Genomic DNA, 18,477 nt, shown 5'->3' with positions numbered 1-18,477 from the left:
AGAGAGGTTAAGTTATTGCTACTTTTGGTTTGTACCATTATATGTTGCAACAGCAAGTTACTCATATGATTTGTTTGGCAGTAACGATACAGTCCTGAAATGAAGACAATGTTCTATTTTGTATTTTAAATTGTGTGGCATGTTATCTTTTGAATTAACGGCAATGTTAAATAAACTATTGGTATTCAAGCTTATGTAAGCTTATGTAAATCGTTGTTGCAGGGGGCGCCATAGAAAATGTCACAGAGGGTGCCACAATGGCTAGGGCCTGACAAACACACCTCAATATATACCTGTACAATAATGCAGTGTGATGATAAACATACATTCAACATCAATAATCGTGTTATTTTGTGGCTTGAACAAAGTATTACCTCAAAGTCTGGAGCCCTCGGCCCATTCGCTTTTGCTAATAGCTAATGTTGTACAAAAACAGGCTGAGCTTGATTGTCTCAAAGAAAATAGTGACAACATGAACATGATCAAATGATACATTTAGCCAAATAGTGAACTCTGCTTCCAATCTACAATCAGAACCAGAATCATCTTTATTTTCCAAGTAACGTCAAAAACACGCAAGGAATTTGTCTCTGGTATTTGGAGCCGCTCTAATATGACGACAGACAGTCACCTGGCACCTGCGTTTATTTTTTGCCATCTTTACCATGAATATCAATATGAATGAATATGCATACAACGTTTTAGATGTTATTGTGCAATAGATTAGGGGGGAAAAACTACCTTACCTTTCTCACTGATGAAGTTCAACCTGGTATTCGCTTTCCTTACTTTGCTGTGATTGGTCACATATTGATGTCAATCAAAAGATATACACTGTGATTGGCCAAATGTTTTGGAGGGGAGTAATTTGCCAAGCTACTCGGCAGAAAATAGTGAAGAGTTGGTGTGCTTGTGGTTATGGTTAATATGTTGGAAATGTTGAGGAGATGGTGACTGACACACTGAAGCCCCCCTAAAATAGGCCTAACAATGCCACGGGACATAACATATGTATATAATTTGTTTACTGTTTGTATATAATTTGTATTTCCTATATGCCTGTGGCAGGCAACACAGAAATTAATGTGGCCCCTCTAGCGGTTTTGGCCCTAAACAACCACATGCGGTGTTTATGCCAGGGACCAGCCCTACTCTCCAAATCCAGTAGCATAAAAATGAAGGCAGAGGTTTTAAGAAGAACCAAGATGGTGCCTACGCAGGTGGACGCCTCAGTAACGTGCTCTCTAGTATTGACCATGTTTCTTTCTTTTTCGTGTGTCTTTGGAGACATTATGCGACTTACTTGGGAAGACTTGCTAAACATTAGAGAGTTTACTTCTTTCGCCAATGTTCAGAAATCCACAAAGTTTTTCTTGTAGTTACTCATGAGTGGAGCGGCCGCACTCTATAGCGCATAGTTGAGTGGGAGAATACCGTCTCCACAGAGGAAAGCGTGCCAGAGTACAGGTGAAGCGCCAACAACGAGGATTTCGAATGCCACTTCTGTCGATTCACCTCGCAAATCTACGCTCTCTACCCAAAAAATGGATAAGCTTCATCTCCTCACAAAGACCAGTAAATACTTTGCAGACGTGGCTTTGTGAAACCTTCCCTGACGGCGCCGTACTGTTGTTTGGCAAGCCACAAGCGATCATCCACCCCAAGCGGAGAACAATAAAGGAGCAGTAGCAGAGTAAAAACAGAATAGCCAAAGTCAAGTCAATGTATCACTGTATCTACTGCTCTACCTAGTGGAACCACTCGGCATTATAGGACAACCTGGCGGAACCACTCGGCATGACAGGACAAGATCAAATGAATTTAGTCACGATTTTGACATGATTTGGGCGATTCTGTACCCATCTTTGGCGGGCCGGATTCAAATGATCAACGGGCCTGATGTGGCCCGCGGGCCGTAGTTTGACCACCCTTGATTCAGACTCACTATTGTTCTGCTGTGGTTCTCAGCCCTTGTCCACTCTATCCCTCTGTCGGTCCCCTAAAACCATTTTCTGTCCGGCTGCATTTTCAATAAACATCAGAATAATCCATACATTCATCCATTTTCTGAGCCGCTTATCCTCACGAGGGTCGCGGGCATGCTGGAGCCTATCCCAGCTATCATCGGGCAGGAGGCGGGGTACACCCTGAACTGGTTGCAAGCCAATCGCAGGGCACACATAAACAAACAACCATTCGCACTCACATTCACACCTATGGGCAATTTAGAGATTTCAATTAACCTACCATGCATGTTTTTGGGATGTGAGAGGAAACCGGAGTGCCTGGAGAAAACCCACGCAGGCACGGGGAGAACATGCAAACTCCACACAGGCGAGGCTGGGGATTGAATCCCGGTTCTCAGAACTGTGAGGCAGACACTCTAACCAGTCGTCCACCGTGCCGCCCATCAGAATAATAAAAAATAAATAAAAAATAAGCAGAGGGAGTATTTCAAACCCCTGTTGCACAACAAAACTGTTCCAGCACAAAGGCATACAGAGCCACCATTCTGCAAGGCCATGCAGCTGAACAGGACAGGTTTAAAAAAAAAATTAAAGAATTATTGTTTGTGTGGTTAATGTTTTTAACACTTGTGTGACAATTAAGAATTATAGAATGTAAATTACAAATAAAAAACATTACATTTTTTAGCCATATTAATGAACATAGATTCAAACATAGATTCAAGCCTGGAACATCCAAATTAATCCAACATATTGTCATTGCACTGAACAAATACCACTCCCTAAGAATAAACAATTGTTACATTACATCCCACCCAATGCTTTGTATATAAGAATCTCTATGTACACAACTTGCAATGTGCAACTACAGCCATGCCCAGTTAGAAAACACAGAAGTATCTATATTGTCACAAGGCATTTGGATGTCTGGCAATGAACCAAGTGCCAGTAATACAGTATGGGCACACACTTCAGCGAAGTATCTATTGGTGTGTGTGTGTGTGTGTGTGTGTGTGTGTGTGTGTGTGTGTGTGCGTGCGCGCGTGTGCGTGTGCGCGTGTGTCTGTCTGTCTGTCTGTCTATCGATCTATCTATCATTCTTCCTTGTATTTGTCATTAATTATGTTTGTGACTCATTCTGAGTAAACCTCAAAAGAAACATTGTAAAAAATGAAAAAGCTGATTTATACTGTGGGTAGCCATTACGATGGTAACATTGGCAGCAACTAATGTGAAACAACTAAAAAAAATGAATCCCAGATCCCAACCGTTGTTGAAAAGAAATTTGACAATTGAAACTGCTTACTTACTTACTGTATACTCAAAATGTGTTTTTATTATAAACCATGCAAGTGATCAGCAGGAGAAGAAGCCAGTTTTCCGATGTTTTATGATGAGGGATCCCTTATTACATGATTATGCTATTTGGTTTCAGTGCAGAGGGTCCAAACTGCAGCATCACGGTATTCCTCCTTATTGGACTCACTGTCTGAGGTCAGAAGCACCACTTTAGGATATAAACGAAACATCTACCACTGGATCGGCTTTCCGAGAACTTAGGAATTTGCTTAAGGATGCATGGTGAAAGGAAAGGGTGTCAGATTGAGCCACACTGCATGGCAGCACAATCTCTCCCTGTTGAGCACCACTTAATTGTGTCAGGTTTCATCTCAGCACAAATTCATTGGCGTAAAAAGTAAAAGAGAGAAAAAAAACCCTCTTGCGCCACTGGTGTTAATGTCTGTATGAAAATGCGAGGAAATATTTGAATACAGCAACTCGTGACTTATTCGGACCAGATGCTTTATTTTTCATGTGGAGACTCATTCTAATCTGGACGTTGTGCCTCTGTCAAGCATATGTAACACATGCCTGTGAATATGAGTGGTTGTTAAAGGCCTCAAGAATGAGAACACAGCCTGATTGAAGCCCGACATCCATGCTGTCAGTACACAAGTGATGTGAAGGATGTGAAGATCAAGCCTCGGCCTCAGATGTCGCCCAAACCTTGAGCGTCACACTATGTGGCTTATTCCTCATGTGATACATTCTCACACCACTTGTATCCGTGCCAGATGGAGGTGAATCAACTGAGGGGGCTGACTAATAACATGGCGTGAATCACATTATTTTTTTAAATAAGGCTTTGTTCTGTTGCTGCGAGTGTAACTGAATCAAGGCATATTGCAAACTTAGTTATTCTTTGCCTTTGAACTTAATAATACATCGAATACATCTCAAATTTTCACATTAAAATAGGACCTTGACCAAATTTTGCAAATACTATGAGCCAAGTATTTACACTAATGTTAATGTCCATCCATTTTCTATACCGTTAATCCTGTCCAGGGTCGCAGAGACCTGGAGCTGTCAGAGAGATGTCAGCTGATTTGGGGCGAAAGGCGAACTACACTCTGGATTGATCAAACCGGGATATTCTTCAACTCAGTGGTACAAAACCACAAAGAACAAAATCCCTTTTATAATAGATTGTGCTTGTGTAAATGTAGCCTCAGTGATCAAATTTAGGCATATGCATGCCGAGGTTGAACAACATTAGGATTGTTCGACCTTATGAGTGCTGTTCTACTTAATTTGTATAATCATGGCTTTTACATCAGAGTGGAAAAAACCTCATACCTGTGTTGACAAATTGAATGGCAAACACAATGGATTTATATACACGGCATGAATATCTTTTACTCTATGGCCTCTATTTCTCTAGACCACGCATCTGTGGCGGGGCGTAAATGCTGGTGTATCCTGATTTTTGTGCAAGCGTAAGGCTCGCTGCCCATTTGCCAATTTGGTGGACCGGATTGCACCAAACTGGGATTTCTGGTGCAGGGAGGGAGTGTCCTTGGAGATGCGCCTGACGGAGTGACAATTTGGTGACAGAATGTTAGTCTGAACTTACACTTTCTCAGACCGTGTCAAACTGCCGGCGCAGCTGGATTAACGCAATTTTAGCGAATTTGATTAGTGTGTAAACACACCCACAGTGGCACATCCTGCCCATCATTGGATCTGCCAGGCTGCGCTCGTCTACGAAATTAGCAACACCTGTCTAACCTCCATCTGGTGCACAGTTGCGCCGCCCGCTGCGCCAGATTTATGCCGATCACTAAAATAGGGCCCTGTATGTGTCTATAACTGTGATACATTTAGAAATAAAAATGCTATCAAATGATTTACAGATTAGAACCTGTAAACACCTTTGGATGACAATACATAAAGATCTTTCATCTGTTTAATGGACTAGAGTGGCGATATAGTGACTGAGACGTAGACTTTCTAAAAATGGGGTGGGTGGGGGCATGTTTAGCAAAATGCCATATTGCCAGCATCAAAAGGATAAACCTCCAAACATGGAAACAAACACGGACCTCGTAACCCTCTGAGCCCCTCACACTCCCAACAACCCCCCCCCCCCCCCCCCCCAAAAAAAAACACAACGGCCAACTGGACAGCTGCCATGGTTTCCAGGCAAACAGCAGGAAACACAACAGGGGTCCCATCACAGAGCGTACATAAAAAAGGAAGGTACTGACTTGAGAAATTATTGAAAAAAAAAAAGAGGAAGCAGACATGAGTTGATCCCTTCTGACCCCTCCACTCCCACCCCCAGAAATAAATGTCCTGCAATATTGATGTTTTTGCTCTACTGTCCTGTTAGAATAACAGTCATTCAATGTTGCACCTCTGTGTTACTTGGTATGATGGATAACATAATATACTGATCGTTGTGAATACCAACACAAAAGAAAGGACAATAGGTTGGCCACAAGCTCACCTGAGCAAGACCTTGTAAATCTTGAGAAGAAAGAAACTTCTATTGCTTCTTTTCCTGTTGTCAGTCACTTGTCACCCTGACAGTCCATCACAGATGCACTTACGGTGGCCATGCTCAACTTTGAACTGTAGAGATAAAGAATGCAGCTCAAAGACCCAATGGCGAGGATCATGTTTCAGCATGTCTTGTAAGAGGTGGTAAGAGGTGTATGTGTGTCCTACTTGTCTGCAATACAACAAAGGTAATGAGTGGCCAAACAAAAACAGTTTCTTTGAAATGGGGAAAACACTTGGAAAGCAATACTCCGCTTCCATGTCACAGTTTGGCAGAAATGAAGTCTGTCTTTCAGTAGTATGGACTTCCTCAAACTTGGATTTGCAATTGATGTCAAAAGACATCTTTACAGCATGGATTCATACTCAAGGGGTATTTTGCTTTTTCTTTTGTTTTTTTTGTGGGTTTTTATTTCGTTAAAAAGATTTACTTCCATTATGGAGGACGCCATGGGAAATGGATACTTGACGAGAGCTTAGTTCAGTGCGTATCAAGTGAATAACTCATTTCAGTGCTTTTTGGCAAAACTTATTCCAAAGAAGAACCAGCAACTACAAGGTGTGTGAGAGAAGAATGTGTGTGTCACTTGCTGATGAAGAGTTTTGTTGTTTTCATGTTTTACTGTGATTATGTATATTGTGTACACTTGGCACAGTAAGAATGTACACTATGTATTAGCAAGAATGCACACGATATACATATAATGTGTTGTTTTAATGGAAATTACAAAACAAAACAAATGCAAAGGATGATTGTTTGTGACTAATCCCCTATTTCTACTACTGCACTGCATGCGTGTGTCACAGAGAGCAGCCAAGTTGCATTATCATATTATGTTGTGTATTATGTATCATGTTATCATATTATCAAACTGATAATATGGTCCTTTTCAGAGATCTTGCTTGAGTAATCATCCGTGTTGAAGTAGGAAAATTGTCTCACAGGTCAAATATCTTTGACGTATAGCAAGTGTTATTGGCCACAGGCTTTGAATTAGCTGCACATGTGGGTAAGATAAGAGTAGTCATCATGGAGCTCTTATCAAAACTCACTGTCAGCAAAACCAGTAGTAGAGAAAGAAAACTTAGACCAAGTGCAGTAATAGGTCATCAGTTAACAGTGAGCGAACATTCTTACCCCACAGAACCATTCTTTGTCGAGAATAATGCGCAGCCTCAATAGACCTTTATGATTTTGTTTTCTTTAATGTGACGCTAAAAAGATAATACATGAAGGTACACTCATTTACCAGCTTTACTCATCAGTTTCAACCTAAGTGGGGACACTTTGCAAATCGTTTCAAAATGCACCACAGATTATAGTCCACAAACCCTTGCCAAAGTGTCTGCACTTTTTGTCGAAGATGAAGTTTTATTAACATTGTGTAGCCTATACATAGATATGGATACATAAATCATCAAGTAATCGGGAAGTGGGAAGCTCAACTCTCAAGTTTTGCATTAATATAACCACGCTTGGTTGTATTAATCATTTGTTCTTTCTGAAGGATGTTATGTCAAAACATAACACCCCCCCCCCCCCCCCCATTCTGCCGTCAATGGCCATGTGACTATGACAACCCTGCTTCTATGGTTGAAGAGACAGACATTTATGTTACTTCCTGTTCATAAGAGGAATCTCTGAAAAACCCAGTAGCTAAACATACAGCAGAGTCCAGACATGCCCAAGATAGCTCCAAGCAGTTCTCTATTAGGAGCGATGAAGTATGCACCTCTTAGCATCAAAATTCTGAAAGAGGAAAAAAGGACCAAAACGATTCACAATTTGCCTAAAATCTTAATTTAACCACATCACCAGCTATATCTGAAAAATAAAAAAGGCAGAAGATGATGAGTAATCATGTCAGTGGTTACAGTTGCCACTGATGCTGAGGATTAACAACTGGGATGGCTGACTAATAAACTTGTATCAACATGATGAACACAATGGAGCGTTAAATGGTATTAAAAGCTGTCTGATTCAGGTTGTGGTTAGTAAAAAAAAACAAATAATAATAGTGTAGGGAAGTCAAGATGGGATGCCAATGTGCACATTTTTCCGGATATGTCAAACAAGGATTATATGCATGTAATGCGAGAGGCTCAACAGGGGAGGAGAGAGCTAGGATTTCCCAAACATTAGCTATACTTTTTAGCATCCCTGTTTATCTAAATATCTTGGTTAGGACTCCTAACCAACAATGAAAAGAAGAAAAACTTAGCCAAAATTCAGAATATTAATATCACTGGTCTGTGCTAATGGGAGCAAATCTTCCCTGGTGAGGTCAAGTTGTAGCCTATAACCACACGCAGTAAACATTTGAGAGGATGCCAACTACAGTATTATTAAAGCCAAATCCACTCTTGTCATTATTATATAGTCAGAGCAAATGGTGATGATTCCCAGTCTATGATGGACCACAATGAAACACTGTAGCAAGCAAAGACCAATTTAAGGGCATAAACTGATACATACTCATACAGTATGTATTTAATTTTGCACTGCTCAACAATTGACAATTCCTTCATGCAACTCGATAAAGAAGCGAAAGCACAAAAAGATGCCAGTGCAACATCTCAATTGTGAACGCGAAGGCCGCATGTTTCTGTTTACACACCGTGAGCAGTGATCACTTTGTGCGAAACACGAGCAAAGCGCAGGCAGCTCATAAATCTCAGCGTGTCGCTCATGCTCTCCACAGACATGTTGTGGCTGCTCTGTACGTGTGTTGTCACAAGGCCAGATGCAGCTGTACTGTAAATTAAAATATTTATATCTCAAGCTCTTCCAGACCCTGCATCTGATCTTTGGCTTGTTAACTCGAAAGCATCACAACATCCATCCATCCATTTTCTGTAGCGCACCGCATATCCTCACTAGGGTCGCGGGCCTGCTGCAGCCTATCCCAGCAGACTCTGAGTGAGAGCCAGGGAACACACTGAACTGGTCGCCAGCCCATCGCAGGGCACACATAGACAACCATTCACACTCACATTCATACCTACGGGCACTTTAAAGTCTTCAACTAACCTACCATGCATGTTTTTGGAATGTGGGAGGAAACCAGAGTACCTGGAGAAATCCCACGCAGGCACGGGGAGAACATGCATACTCCACGCAGGCGCGGGCGGATTCGAACCCAGGTCCTCAGAACTGTGAGGCAGATGTGCTAACCAGTCTAGCGCCGTGCTGCCCGCATCACAACATTTAATTGAGAAAAACAACAGAAAATAACAAGGCAGGTAGCAGAGGTACTTGAGCAAAGTTTTTTATGATTTTGCCTTTATACATCATTTCCAACGATGTTGGAAGAAAACCTGCATTTCAGCTTTAACTTATGAGTTTTTACGATAATATGGCAAGTACCATTTAGAAATAAAAGCTATTGAATATAGAGGGTCTAAATTTTTGGAGGCTCAAGCCTATTTGGACGATTGACATTAACCATTGTTTTCAATAATAAAATCATCATGAAATTAAATCCTTTGCCACTGGTATCCTGAGGAAATTTAAGCAGTCAACAAATTATTGTCTCAATGATACAGCTATCCTTCCATTTTAAGTTCTACCCTTTTTTTCTTCTTTTTGGGGGGGGGGGTGAAACCTCTTAAATTCAAGTTGAAACTGTTGATTGTTTTATTTTAAATCCATTGTGATCCTAAATCTCTGTGACTTTCCAAATACTTAGTGACCAAACTGCTGCCAGATGAAAATGGCTCGGCTCAGGTTGTAGAGTGGTCTTCCGACGGTTGTAGGTTCCATCCCCAGGTCCAGGATGAAAATGACAAAGCATCCTTGAGCAAGAAATACAACCCCCAGTTGCTCCCAATACTGCATCATCAGTGGATGAATGAACCCACGGTGTTAATACCATTTGAGTACCTTGAAGGTAGAAGAGTGCTATACTGGTCATGTGAAAGCTCATTTGATGATTTACAACCTAATATATTAAGAGAAAAATAGATACAAAATACGCAATACTGGAAAATAATATCTCAGAAATAGTGACTCGAGTAGTATTTTACTTTTACATTTTGGAAGTGAGTTTTTGACAATCAAAAGTGTCATGTCGTTGCTGTTCAAAGCACATTTTGAAACCAGCAGACTAGTTCTTCCAAAGAGCATGTCGTCCAACAGTTTAAAGTTTGTACTGGCACATTACCAGTCTCAGAATGGATATTCCTCATCTCGTGTAGAATTAAATTTTAGTAGAGGACTTAAATGTAGAAATGAGTCCCAATTCCACAACGGTACAGCCAAGCTTTTGACAAAATACATATAAAAAGCTTATGAAACAAACATTACATTTATTAAATAGGGAACAACACCAATTTCCCAAGAAAACATGTCTTTTGGTCTTCAAATTTATGGACAGACAAAAGACGAGTCTGATAGATCCCCAAGGAAGAATTAAGTATGTTTAAAAAAAAAAAAAAAAGTCTGACTCTTGTGCATCAGTTTTGATTCATTTTCTAAATTGTTATGATATGACTGGGGAGCAATGCTAAATCAATCAATATTTTTTCAGGCTGTTGGCTTAACACATGGCTGTATATATTAAGCGAAGCGCTACATTATCAGATTTTGAGAATATGCTCCTTTGTAATGACATATAGGCTGCTGAATAGCTTGACGAGTTGCTGCTCCAGAGAAGGTCTGAAATGCTCTATTGTTGACAGACACTGAAGCTAATGATTCTTTGCTCAGTAGCACGGAATCCATCAAGATAAGACAAGAAACTGCTACTGAACCGTGCCATGCCACAAGGTTTTAAAACTGCTTGTCTACTAGTGAAAGCTCATCCTGCTGACGGTGCCAATCAGTTTGCAGGGCTCCTTTTTTTTTTTTTTTTTTCCTACCGCAGGTCTGTATCATAATTCACGTCGACTATATGATGCGGCTTTTTCATCTTTGAGCTCACACGTGCACATCAGCCAAGCCACAGCTGACGCCAGAGATGGAGCTACTGCAGGCAAAGAAAACACAACACACTCACTTTCTCCCCATGCTTGTGCCTACCTCCAAACTTGAGTCTGCTTCTGATTATGTGATCATCCTTTGGGTTTGCCATCAGCCTTTCAGACCCGCAGCAGTCTTTTTTTTTTTCCCTAGAAATCTGGCCCCCAACCAAAATGTATTACATAGGAGCTTGTCTAAGCTGCGGTTAATTGCCCTTGTGGCCAGCGATAGTCCAACTCATCTTGATGTATGGCTTTTTCTTTAAAGCTATAAATATTTCCACATGATTTGCAACCCGCGTAATTTTGACTGTATTGGGCCATATACATTCGTAGTGCCAGTCATTAGAATCTGAGCTCCAAGAATCATTAAAATTTTCAAATTTGTATTATTCATGAGAACTGACAGCTATTTTGCTGAATACTCAACTTTCATAATCCCCACAGTATTCCAATGTCCTGAGGGAACTAATGGAATTACATTTTCAGTAAACAAGTCCTACATGTGGTTATACTTATCTGTACTACCTAACAATCACAAATTATATCAGTGCTCCGTGATGGAATATACTGCATGTAGGTGATTATTGTTTATCAATATGTGATATACGCTGAACCCCATGAAGATTGACTTAAGCATGATATGTGGTGTAGGTGATTATTTATTCCGTTTTATTTAGTGAAACTGTATCAGTGGTGTATCTGGTCGTCCCAAATGTCTTCCATTTAAGGATTATGGAGGCCACTGTGCTCTTAGGAACCATAAGTGCAGCAGAATCTTTTTTTGTAACCTTGGCCAAATCTGTGCCTTGCCACAATTCTGCCTCTGAGCTCTTCAGGCAGTTCCTTTGACCTCATGATTCTCATTTGCTCTGACATGCACTATGAGCTGTAAGGTCTTATATAGACAGGTGTTTGGCTTTCCTAATCAAGTCCAATCAGTATAATCAAACACAGCTGGACTCCAATGAAGGTCTAGAACCATTTTTCTTTTTTAATAAATCTGCAAAAATGTCAACAATTATTTTTTTTCCCCTGTCAATATGGGGTGCTGTGTGTACATTAATGAGGCAAAAAAATGAACTTAAATTAAGGGGGTCTGAATACTTTCCGTACCCACTGTATATGCAGCCCTGCAATAGACTTGCAGCCAGTCCATGGTGTACCCCCCATCTCGCCCAGTCTCAGATATACGCTCCAGCTCACATACTGTCAAACCCTACTTAGGACAAGTGGTAAATGGAAAATGGATTGATGGATAAATAGCCTAGAGCAGTGTTTCTCAAAGTGTGGTACTAGTACCACTAGTGGTACGTGGGCTCTCACAAGTGGCGCACAAAAGGATTAATGCCTAATTACAGTTCAGCTGTATTTAACTTTAAGGTACAATACATTACAAAACATGTTTTATTAACTTCTATGTGCGCTACATTTTCATTGTTTAAGAACAGTTTTCAACCATGTTCAATAGTACTTTTCCTGTTCAGGTTCACGGGGAACTGGAGCCTTTCCCAGCTGCCTTTGGGCGAAAAGTGGATTACACCCTGGACTGGTCGCCAGTATGTCGCAGGGCACATATAGAGATGGACAACCATTCAATCTTACATTCACACTGTCACTGAGTGGGAAATCAACCCACGCTGCCTGCATCAAAGTCAGACGAATATAACACCACAAGTAATTAAAATACAGTATGCAGTCTGTAATATTTTGTTTAAAAACATCTGACACTTGTATTTACTGTACTGTATCCTCATAAGGGTCGCAGGAGCGCAGTAGCCTATCCCAGCTATCATCGGGCAGGAGGCGGGGTACACCCTGAGCTGTTTGCCAGCTAATTACAGGGCACATATAAACAAACAACCATTTGCACTCATATTCACACCTACGGGCAATTTAGAGTCTTCAATTAACCTACCATGCATGTTTTTGGGATGTGGGAGGAAACCGGAGTGCCCGGAGAAAACCCATGCAGGCACGGGGAGAACATGCAAACTCCACACAGGTGGCGCCGGGGATTGAACCCCGGTCCTCAGAACGGTGAGGCAGACGCTGTAACCAGTTACCACCATGCCGCCTGTTATATTATTTGTTTTATTTTTTAATAAATCTGAAAAAAATGTCAATAATTGTCAATATGGGGTGCAGTGTGTACATTAATGAGGAAAACAAATTAAATGAAATGATTTTAGCAAATGGCTGCTATATAACAACAAATAATTTGGTTCAGATGTGGATCCAGAGACCACTTTATTTGTAGAAAGGGTCATTGAGTCAGTTATGCAGGAACACGTTACTTTTTTTACTCTTGTTGTTGTATAAATGCAGGCAACTATGTGATTAAAAATAAATAAACAAATAAATAAATAAATACAGTACAATAGTTGAGCATGAACAAAACAGAATATGACATCAAGAAGATTTTTCTCTGGCAAATGACGAGGACGCAATGCATTCTCCAGTATGTTAATTAATGTTTTCTTTTTAATTAGTATGAAATGTTCTATTGTATTAAAGTTTGTTTTTATTTGTATTGTCTTTCCAGGTACAACAAATGCTGTCTTGCTTCTTTTTTTTTTTTTGCTTTTGTGCCTCCTTTTTTTAAGGTTAGTGTTGTTATAATTAAAATGTACTGTATTTCCTGATCGTTGCATTTTGCACGTTCCCATGTGAGGGAACAATAAGTAAAACTGCATGTGACAAAATCACCTTGAATCTTTAGCAGTGTCAGGGCAGGTAATCTCTGAGGGATATATAGGAATAAATTAAGGCAAAACAATACGGTAATTAAAAAATAAGAATAATTTACACTCTACAGTGATGGTTATTTAAGGGCGCGTATGCAAATACAAGCGCACGCGCAAGTGAGGGTGCGCGCACTCACTCACACACACCTTGGGATCTTACGGTGGAAAACATCGCTCCGACTCGGATCTCGCAGGAGCCGGTCGCTGGCGTCATGGATGGGCGGCGCGCTGACGGAGAACTGAGGGTGTTTTCCAGCTTTAAAAGAACCAGAGACTGCCCCTCTGACAAAGCCGCGCTGCGTCATTGACCTGGGGAGACTCTTGGAGACCTTCAATGGGCACACTGCAGAATAACTCACATCAGCCACACTAGACTCTTGAGCAGCGCTCACCTCCTCATTCACTCGTCCAGCACTCACCCGATGTGCAATACTCCCCACGTTAATAATCCATTCATTAACTTTACTTCAGATTGGTATTTTACCCGTGACTTTATTACCTAGCGTGCACTATTTTATTCTTCGTTGCTCATGCAGACTCTAGTCCGGAGAAAGTTGTGCACCGCTTGTTGAATGCAGGATACTCAGCCAGAGCGTCTCTTCCAAGTTCAGTTTTGAAGCTCCAGCCAGCAAGGAGTGGGGACTCCACTCGTTCAATCACCTCTCTGGCCGAAATGAAATCTGCAGAAGAAGGTAATGCCTTCCTCACTATCTGAGCTTGCAATATGTTTGATGGCAGGATTCGCATGCACTGACACAAACTGATAGTGAAATCATCTCCGCAATATAATTTGTCGACATTTCTGAGTGAAAAGCAGATGAAGTGGGATCAAGTACAGCAAGAATAATTCTGTTGTATAAGGAAGCTCTGTTAAATGTTACGTGGATTTAGTATGACGTGCATCATTTAAGTTAATTAATTAAATTGTATTTGTAAAAAAAAAAAAAAAAAAAAAAAATTTAAATGTATAATTTTGAATTTAGTGAACTACATTAAGCAGCATGGACATCATCTGCACCATTAGGTGTCCCCGGCAGGTGTTTCATAACTTCCTGTTCAGTTTTTAGCAGGGTGCGTTGCACTTAGTCTCACAGGACCTCAGATAATAATCCGAATTAAAGTACACAGGATTATCATTGTTTATCTGTACATGGAGGTTTGAGGTCAGGTTTCATCAAGTGTCTACAAACTTTGTGCATTGCTTCTGCTCGTGTAATGCTTCAGCCTGGTTTTAAAATGCAAGTTGCATTGCCTCTTGTATATATGATTAATGTTGCAAAATTTCATTGGGTACTCCAAAAGTCGTTGATAGTCTGCCTTGTGTGGTTTCCAGTGCTGATGTCACTGGTTTTGCGGATTTGGGATTTCATTTCGGCTTTGATATTTCAGATGAACGGGTGCGGGTTTTATTATTATTCATTTTGGCCTACAGTCTTATAATTGGTCACAGATGTTTGTGTGTGTGTATGGCGTGTGTGTTTGTGCGTGCATATGTGTGTGAGCGAGAGCGGCATAGAATTGTGATGTGTCCGTTTAGGGATGCCGAGGAGCTCGCTTGGCAGGGAGTCATGCTTAACCACTCACAGCCTCAGCAGTATGCCGAAGCCTGCTTTATTATCACACAACTTCACAAGTCCGACACACACAGCTGAAAACACACATCCTATTGGGGTCTTGCCATGGACTGCACTCAGCCTGTGTAATGAATGTTGGCCCTGGACTCTTAGCTCCAGAAGATACAGATGGCTTATGTGGGCAACCACCTATCTGTCCCTGAGGTCCCGTCAGTCTTACGCCACTGTAAACCACGATCCCTGTGGATAAATATATTCATTCTTTAGGCATGCATGCTTGGTTGTGCTGAGAGTGCTTTAAAACCAATGGCATAATTGGAAACAAGGGTATAGTGTGTGTGATAGTGTTTTTTGTTTTTATTTGAATAGTGCGGATCGTAGTGGGACTTTCAAATAGCAAATGCTGATTTATTTTTGTCAATGTGGAAGATGAAACCTCAAAACGATGCAAAATCATAAAAGACAGGAAGAGCAAAAACCCCCATTAGGTGCAGTACGGTGTGACAAATGCAGCTGATTTGTACAAAAAAACGGCTGCAACTCTTAGCAAAGTAAGTCAGGCTTGAAGTAAGGAGGTGTGTCACACTGGGTGGAGCAGACAGACACAGTATGTCATCTGCTGGGCTCGAGAAGAGCGTTAACCAGAAAAGAAAAGCATCAGAGGAGATTACGCTGGGAGAAATCTTTAGGCGAGTAGAGATGAGTTTTCAACAAGAAGAGCAAGAATTTGATTTTAGTTATATGTTTGAGCACAGCCAGTGTGTTTATCAGCCTCAGAGAGGTGAGTCATGAAAATGCATTTATTTCTTAATGCCATGTATATTTTAAGCAATGTTACAATACTGTGGTTTTGTAATTATGAATTGATTACATTAAAATGACAATAACAAGTTAACATGGAACACAGCATATTTACACATTTTGAAGTCAGAGGTAGGTGTCATGTTTAACACTGTTTTAAAGACAAAATGCACATTTTACCAACGAACAAGTACAATTTTTTGATTAGCTATACGGCATGCTACGCTTCTACCTCACGCATGCCATTGCACTTGTGGTATAATAAACTTGTGTGATGCACGGCACATTATAAACTCTGAAAGAGACTCCCACAAGCTAATTTTTTCTTTGGCCAACCCATATACGATGTGGTGTGCAGCAGATTTCATGTTATGCACAGCATTGCAGTGAACAAATATACCTAAGGGGGATGCCCTTGATTGGCACACTGACTGAATGGTGTCTACTCTTTGAGCATTCACCCTCATTGTCAATGTTAATAAAAGACAGACATGATGTTTACAATTGTTGATACAACAGCAGCTGTTTGGCAGAGGAGGCAAACCTATAAGGATTTAGGGTCTGTGTGTGTGTGTGTCTGTTGTTGTTTATCTTGCATGCTCTCTCATGCTTGCACCTCAGAGTATGAGTATGTAATGCTGCAACAGCCTCTCTTTGACTTAATCACAAGCCCAGAGCGAAGCGAGAGTGCTGTCAGATTTCCACAGGGGAGGGCCTAATTCACTCAGTGAGTGATGCAATCAATCAAATAAAGCATCCATCAGTCTGCTGCTGGATGGATTCCTGTAGTGTACATTTGACAGTAAGGAGTGCCAAGCAGAGTCTTAAATGAACTTATCCAGCAAACAGGGTGGCTGTGCAACTTGGGACTACAGATGAACCACATATACAGTAACTACTTTGAAATGATTGCTAAGCTTCTCCAGATGTTCTTAGAATAAAGAAAGGAGTCAGTCTGTCGCTGGTAAGATTTGTATAGGGGTATTGTTTGCACATGTAATCACCGTTAATTACTGCAATAGTATAATGACTCTGGCCACCTTAATCTGTTGGAAACACGGTTCCATGTTGAAAATGTGCTTGTTTATTTTCAGATGCATTCAGCTACACGCCAAATGTCACCCTGTCCCTTCCTCTCGGGATGGGCAACCCATGTCTGGCCACCCAATACCACACCTTACAGTCCAGCCCGGTTATCTCTGTTACATCTTGCCATCAGACAGGCTACAACTTCCAAAATGACAACCTTGTAGCATCAGGTTATTACCTACCCCATGGCCTGAGAACAAATGGGGCTCCAGCCCTGGAAAGCCCTCGTATTGAAATCACTGCGTACAGCCAGTGCCCAGACGATCAAGTAGAAGAAAGAAACTGTGAGGACCACATCAACAAAAGAGGTGTTAACTCCGTTGTGACACTAACACTGCCCAATGCAGATGGCTACCGTGATCCCAGCTGCCTCAGTCCTGCAAGCAGCATTTCTTCACGCAGCTGTAACTCTGAAGCATCCTCCTACGAGTCTGGCTTTTACAACTATGACAACTCTCTACAGAATTCCCCCTGGCAGTCTCCCTGCGTATCTCCCAGAGGCTCATCTTCACTTTTGTCCTGCCCGCATGCCGGCGGACCTGCAGCCTCCCCTCACAATTCGCCCTCCACATCCCCACAGATTGGAGCAGTGGCTGAGGAAGGCTGGCCAGCTCAGCCTCGTGACTCCAGGGCTAACTCTCCTTCCTTCGGTGGAGGAGGTGGATGCAACAATATCAGCATCGCTGGAGTTGGGAAGAGAAAGTACAGCTTCCATGACACTCCCTACCGCCAGACTTCATGTTCACCTCACCAATCTGCCACCCCCTCCCCACATGGCTCCCCTAGAATCAGTGTCACAGATGAGAACTGGCTTGCCAATGCCAACCAGTACACCAACTCTGCAATTGTGGCTGCTATCAATGCTCTGACCACAGATGGAGTGGTAGACATGGGAGAAGGGATCCCGATAAAGACACGCAAGATAGTCGATCATTCACCTTCCATGAGCCTCAAAGTGGAGCCTAGTGGAGAGGAGATCAGTCATGAAGGGGCGATTACCCCCGAGGACTATCCTTCTCGCCTCGTTTTAAAGAAGGAGAACTACTGTGGAGGATTTCTGGAGGTGCCCCAGCATCCCTACTCTTGGTCTAAACCCAAGCATTACCTCAGGTGGGTACCTCATGGTTCTTGTGACATCAAAAGATACGCAGACAAATAGATTGACGATAAATCTAGGATGACTGTAAGTACTCGTGTATTTGCAATTTTTTGACACAAATTTTAAAAATACAGAGGAGCGTAACCACTACAACCACCACATTTTGTTTTAAATACATTATTTACCCTTTTTGAGCTCAAAAATATAAAGATGGGCAATGCAAATCCAAAATTACCTGTACAGTACCATGCACGATGATGTCATCCACATATTTTTTTTTCAACAAAGTACACTTCTTAAAGATTTAAATTGTTGATTTAAATGATGCATTAAGGCATCATTTTCCATGCCAATAGCACACCTTCCTGTCGGAAATAAAGTGTTTGATTAAGATA

At 41.4% G+C, this 18,477-nt stretch overlaps 1 protein-coding gene across 2 annotated transcripts in view; it reads left to right on the top strand.

Annotated features, from left to right (window-relative positions):
• Positions 1–13,725: 13,725 nt before the first annotated feature.
• The window catches only part of LOC133480004 (nuclear factor of activated T-cells, cytoplasmic 1-like), a 69,526-nt gene continuing 64,774 nt past the window's right edge, over positions 13,726–18,477 (top strand). Inside the window, exons 1-2 of one of the 2 annotated variants that reach the window (XM_061777621.1) lie at positions 13,726–14,211; positions 16,989–18,093. In XM_061777621.1, the coding sequence (XP_061633605.1) occupies positions 14,193–14,211; positions 16,989–18,093 (1,124 nt within the window). In that variant the 5' untranslated portion in view covers positions 13,726–14,192. Of the gene's footprint in view, positions 14,212–15,761; positions 15,875–16,988; positions 18,094–18,477 lie in introns of those variants that run through there. The other variant, XM_061777620.1, reaches the window with a different exon arrangement.

The sequence above is a fragment of the Phyllopteryx taeniolatus genome, chromosome 6 (assembly GCF_024500385.1).
Source record: "Phyllopteryx taeniolatus isolate TA_2022b chromosome 6, UOR_Ptae_1.2, whole genome shotgun sequence".
Taxonomy (NCBI): Eukaryota; Metazoa; Chordata; class Actinopteri; order Syngnathiformes; family Syngnathidae; genus Phyllopteryx; species Phyllopteryx taeniolatus.
This window is presented reverse-complemented; position numbering and strand designations above follow the sequence as displayed.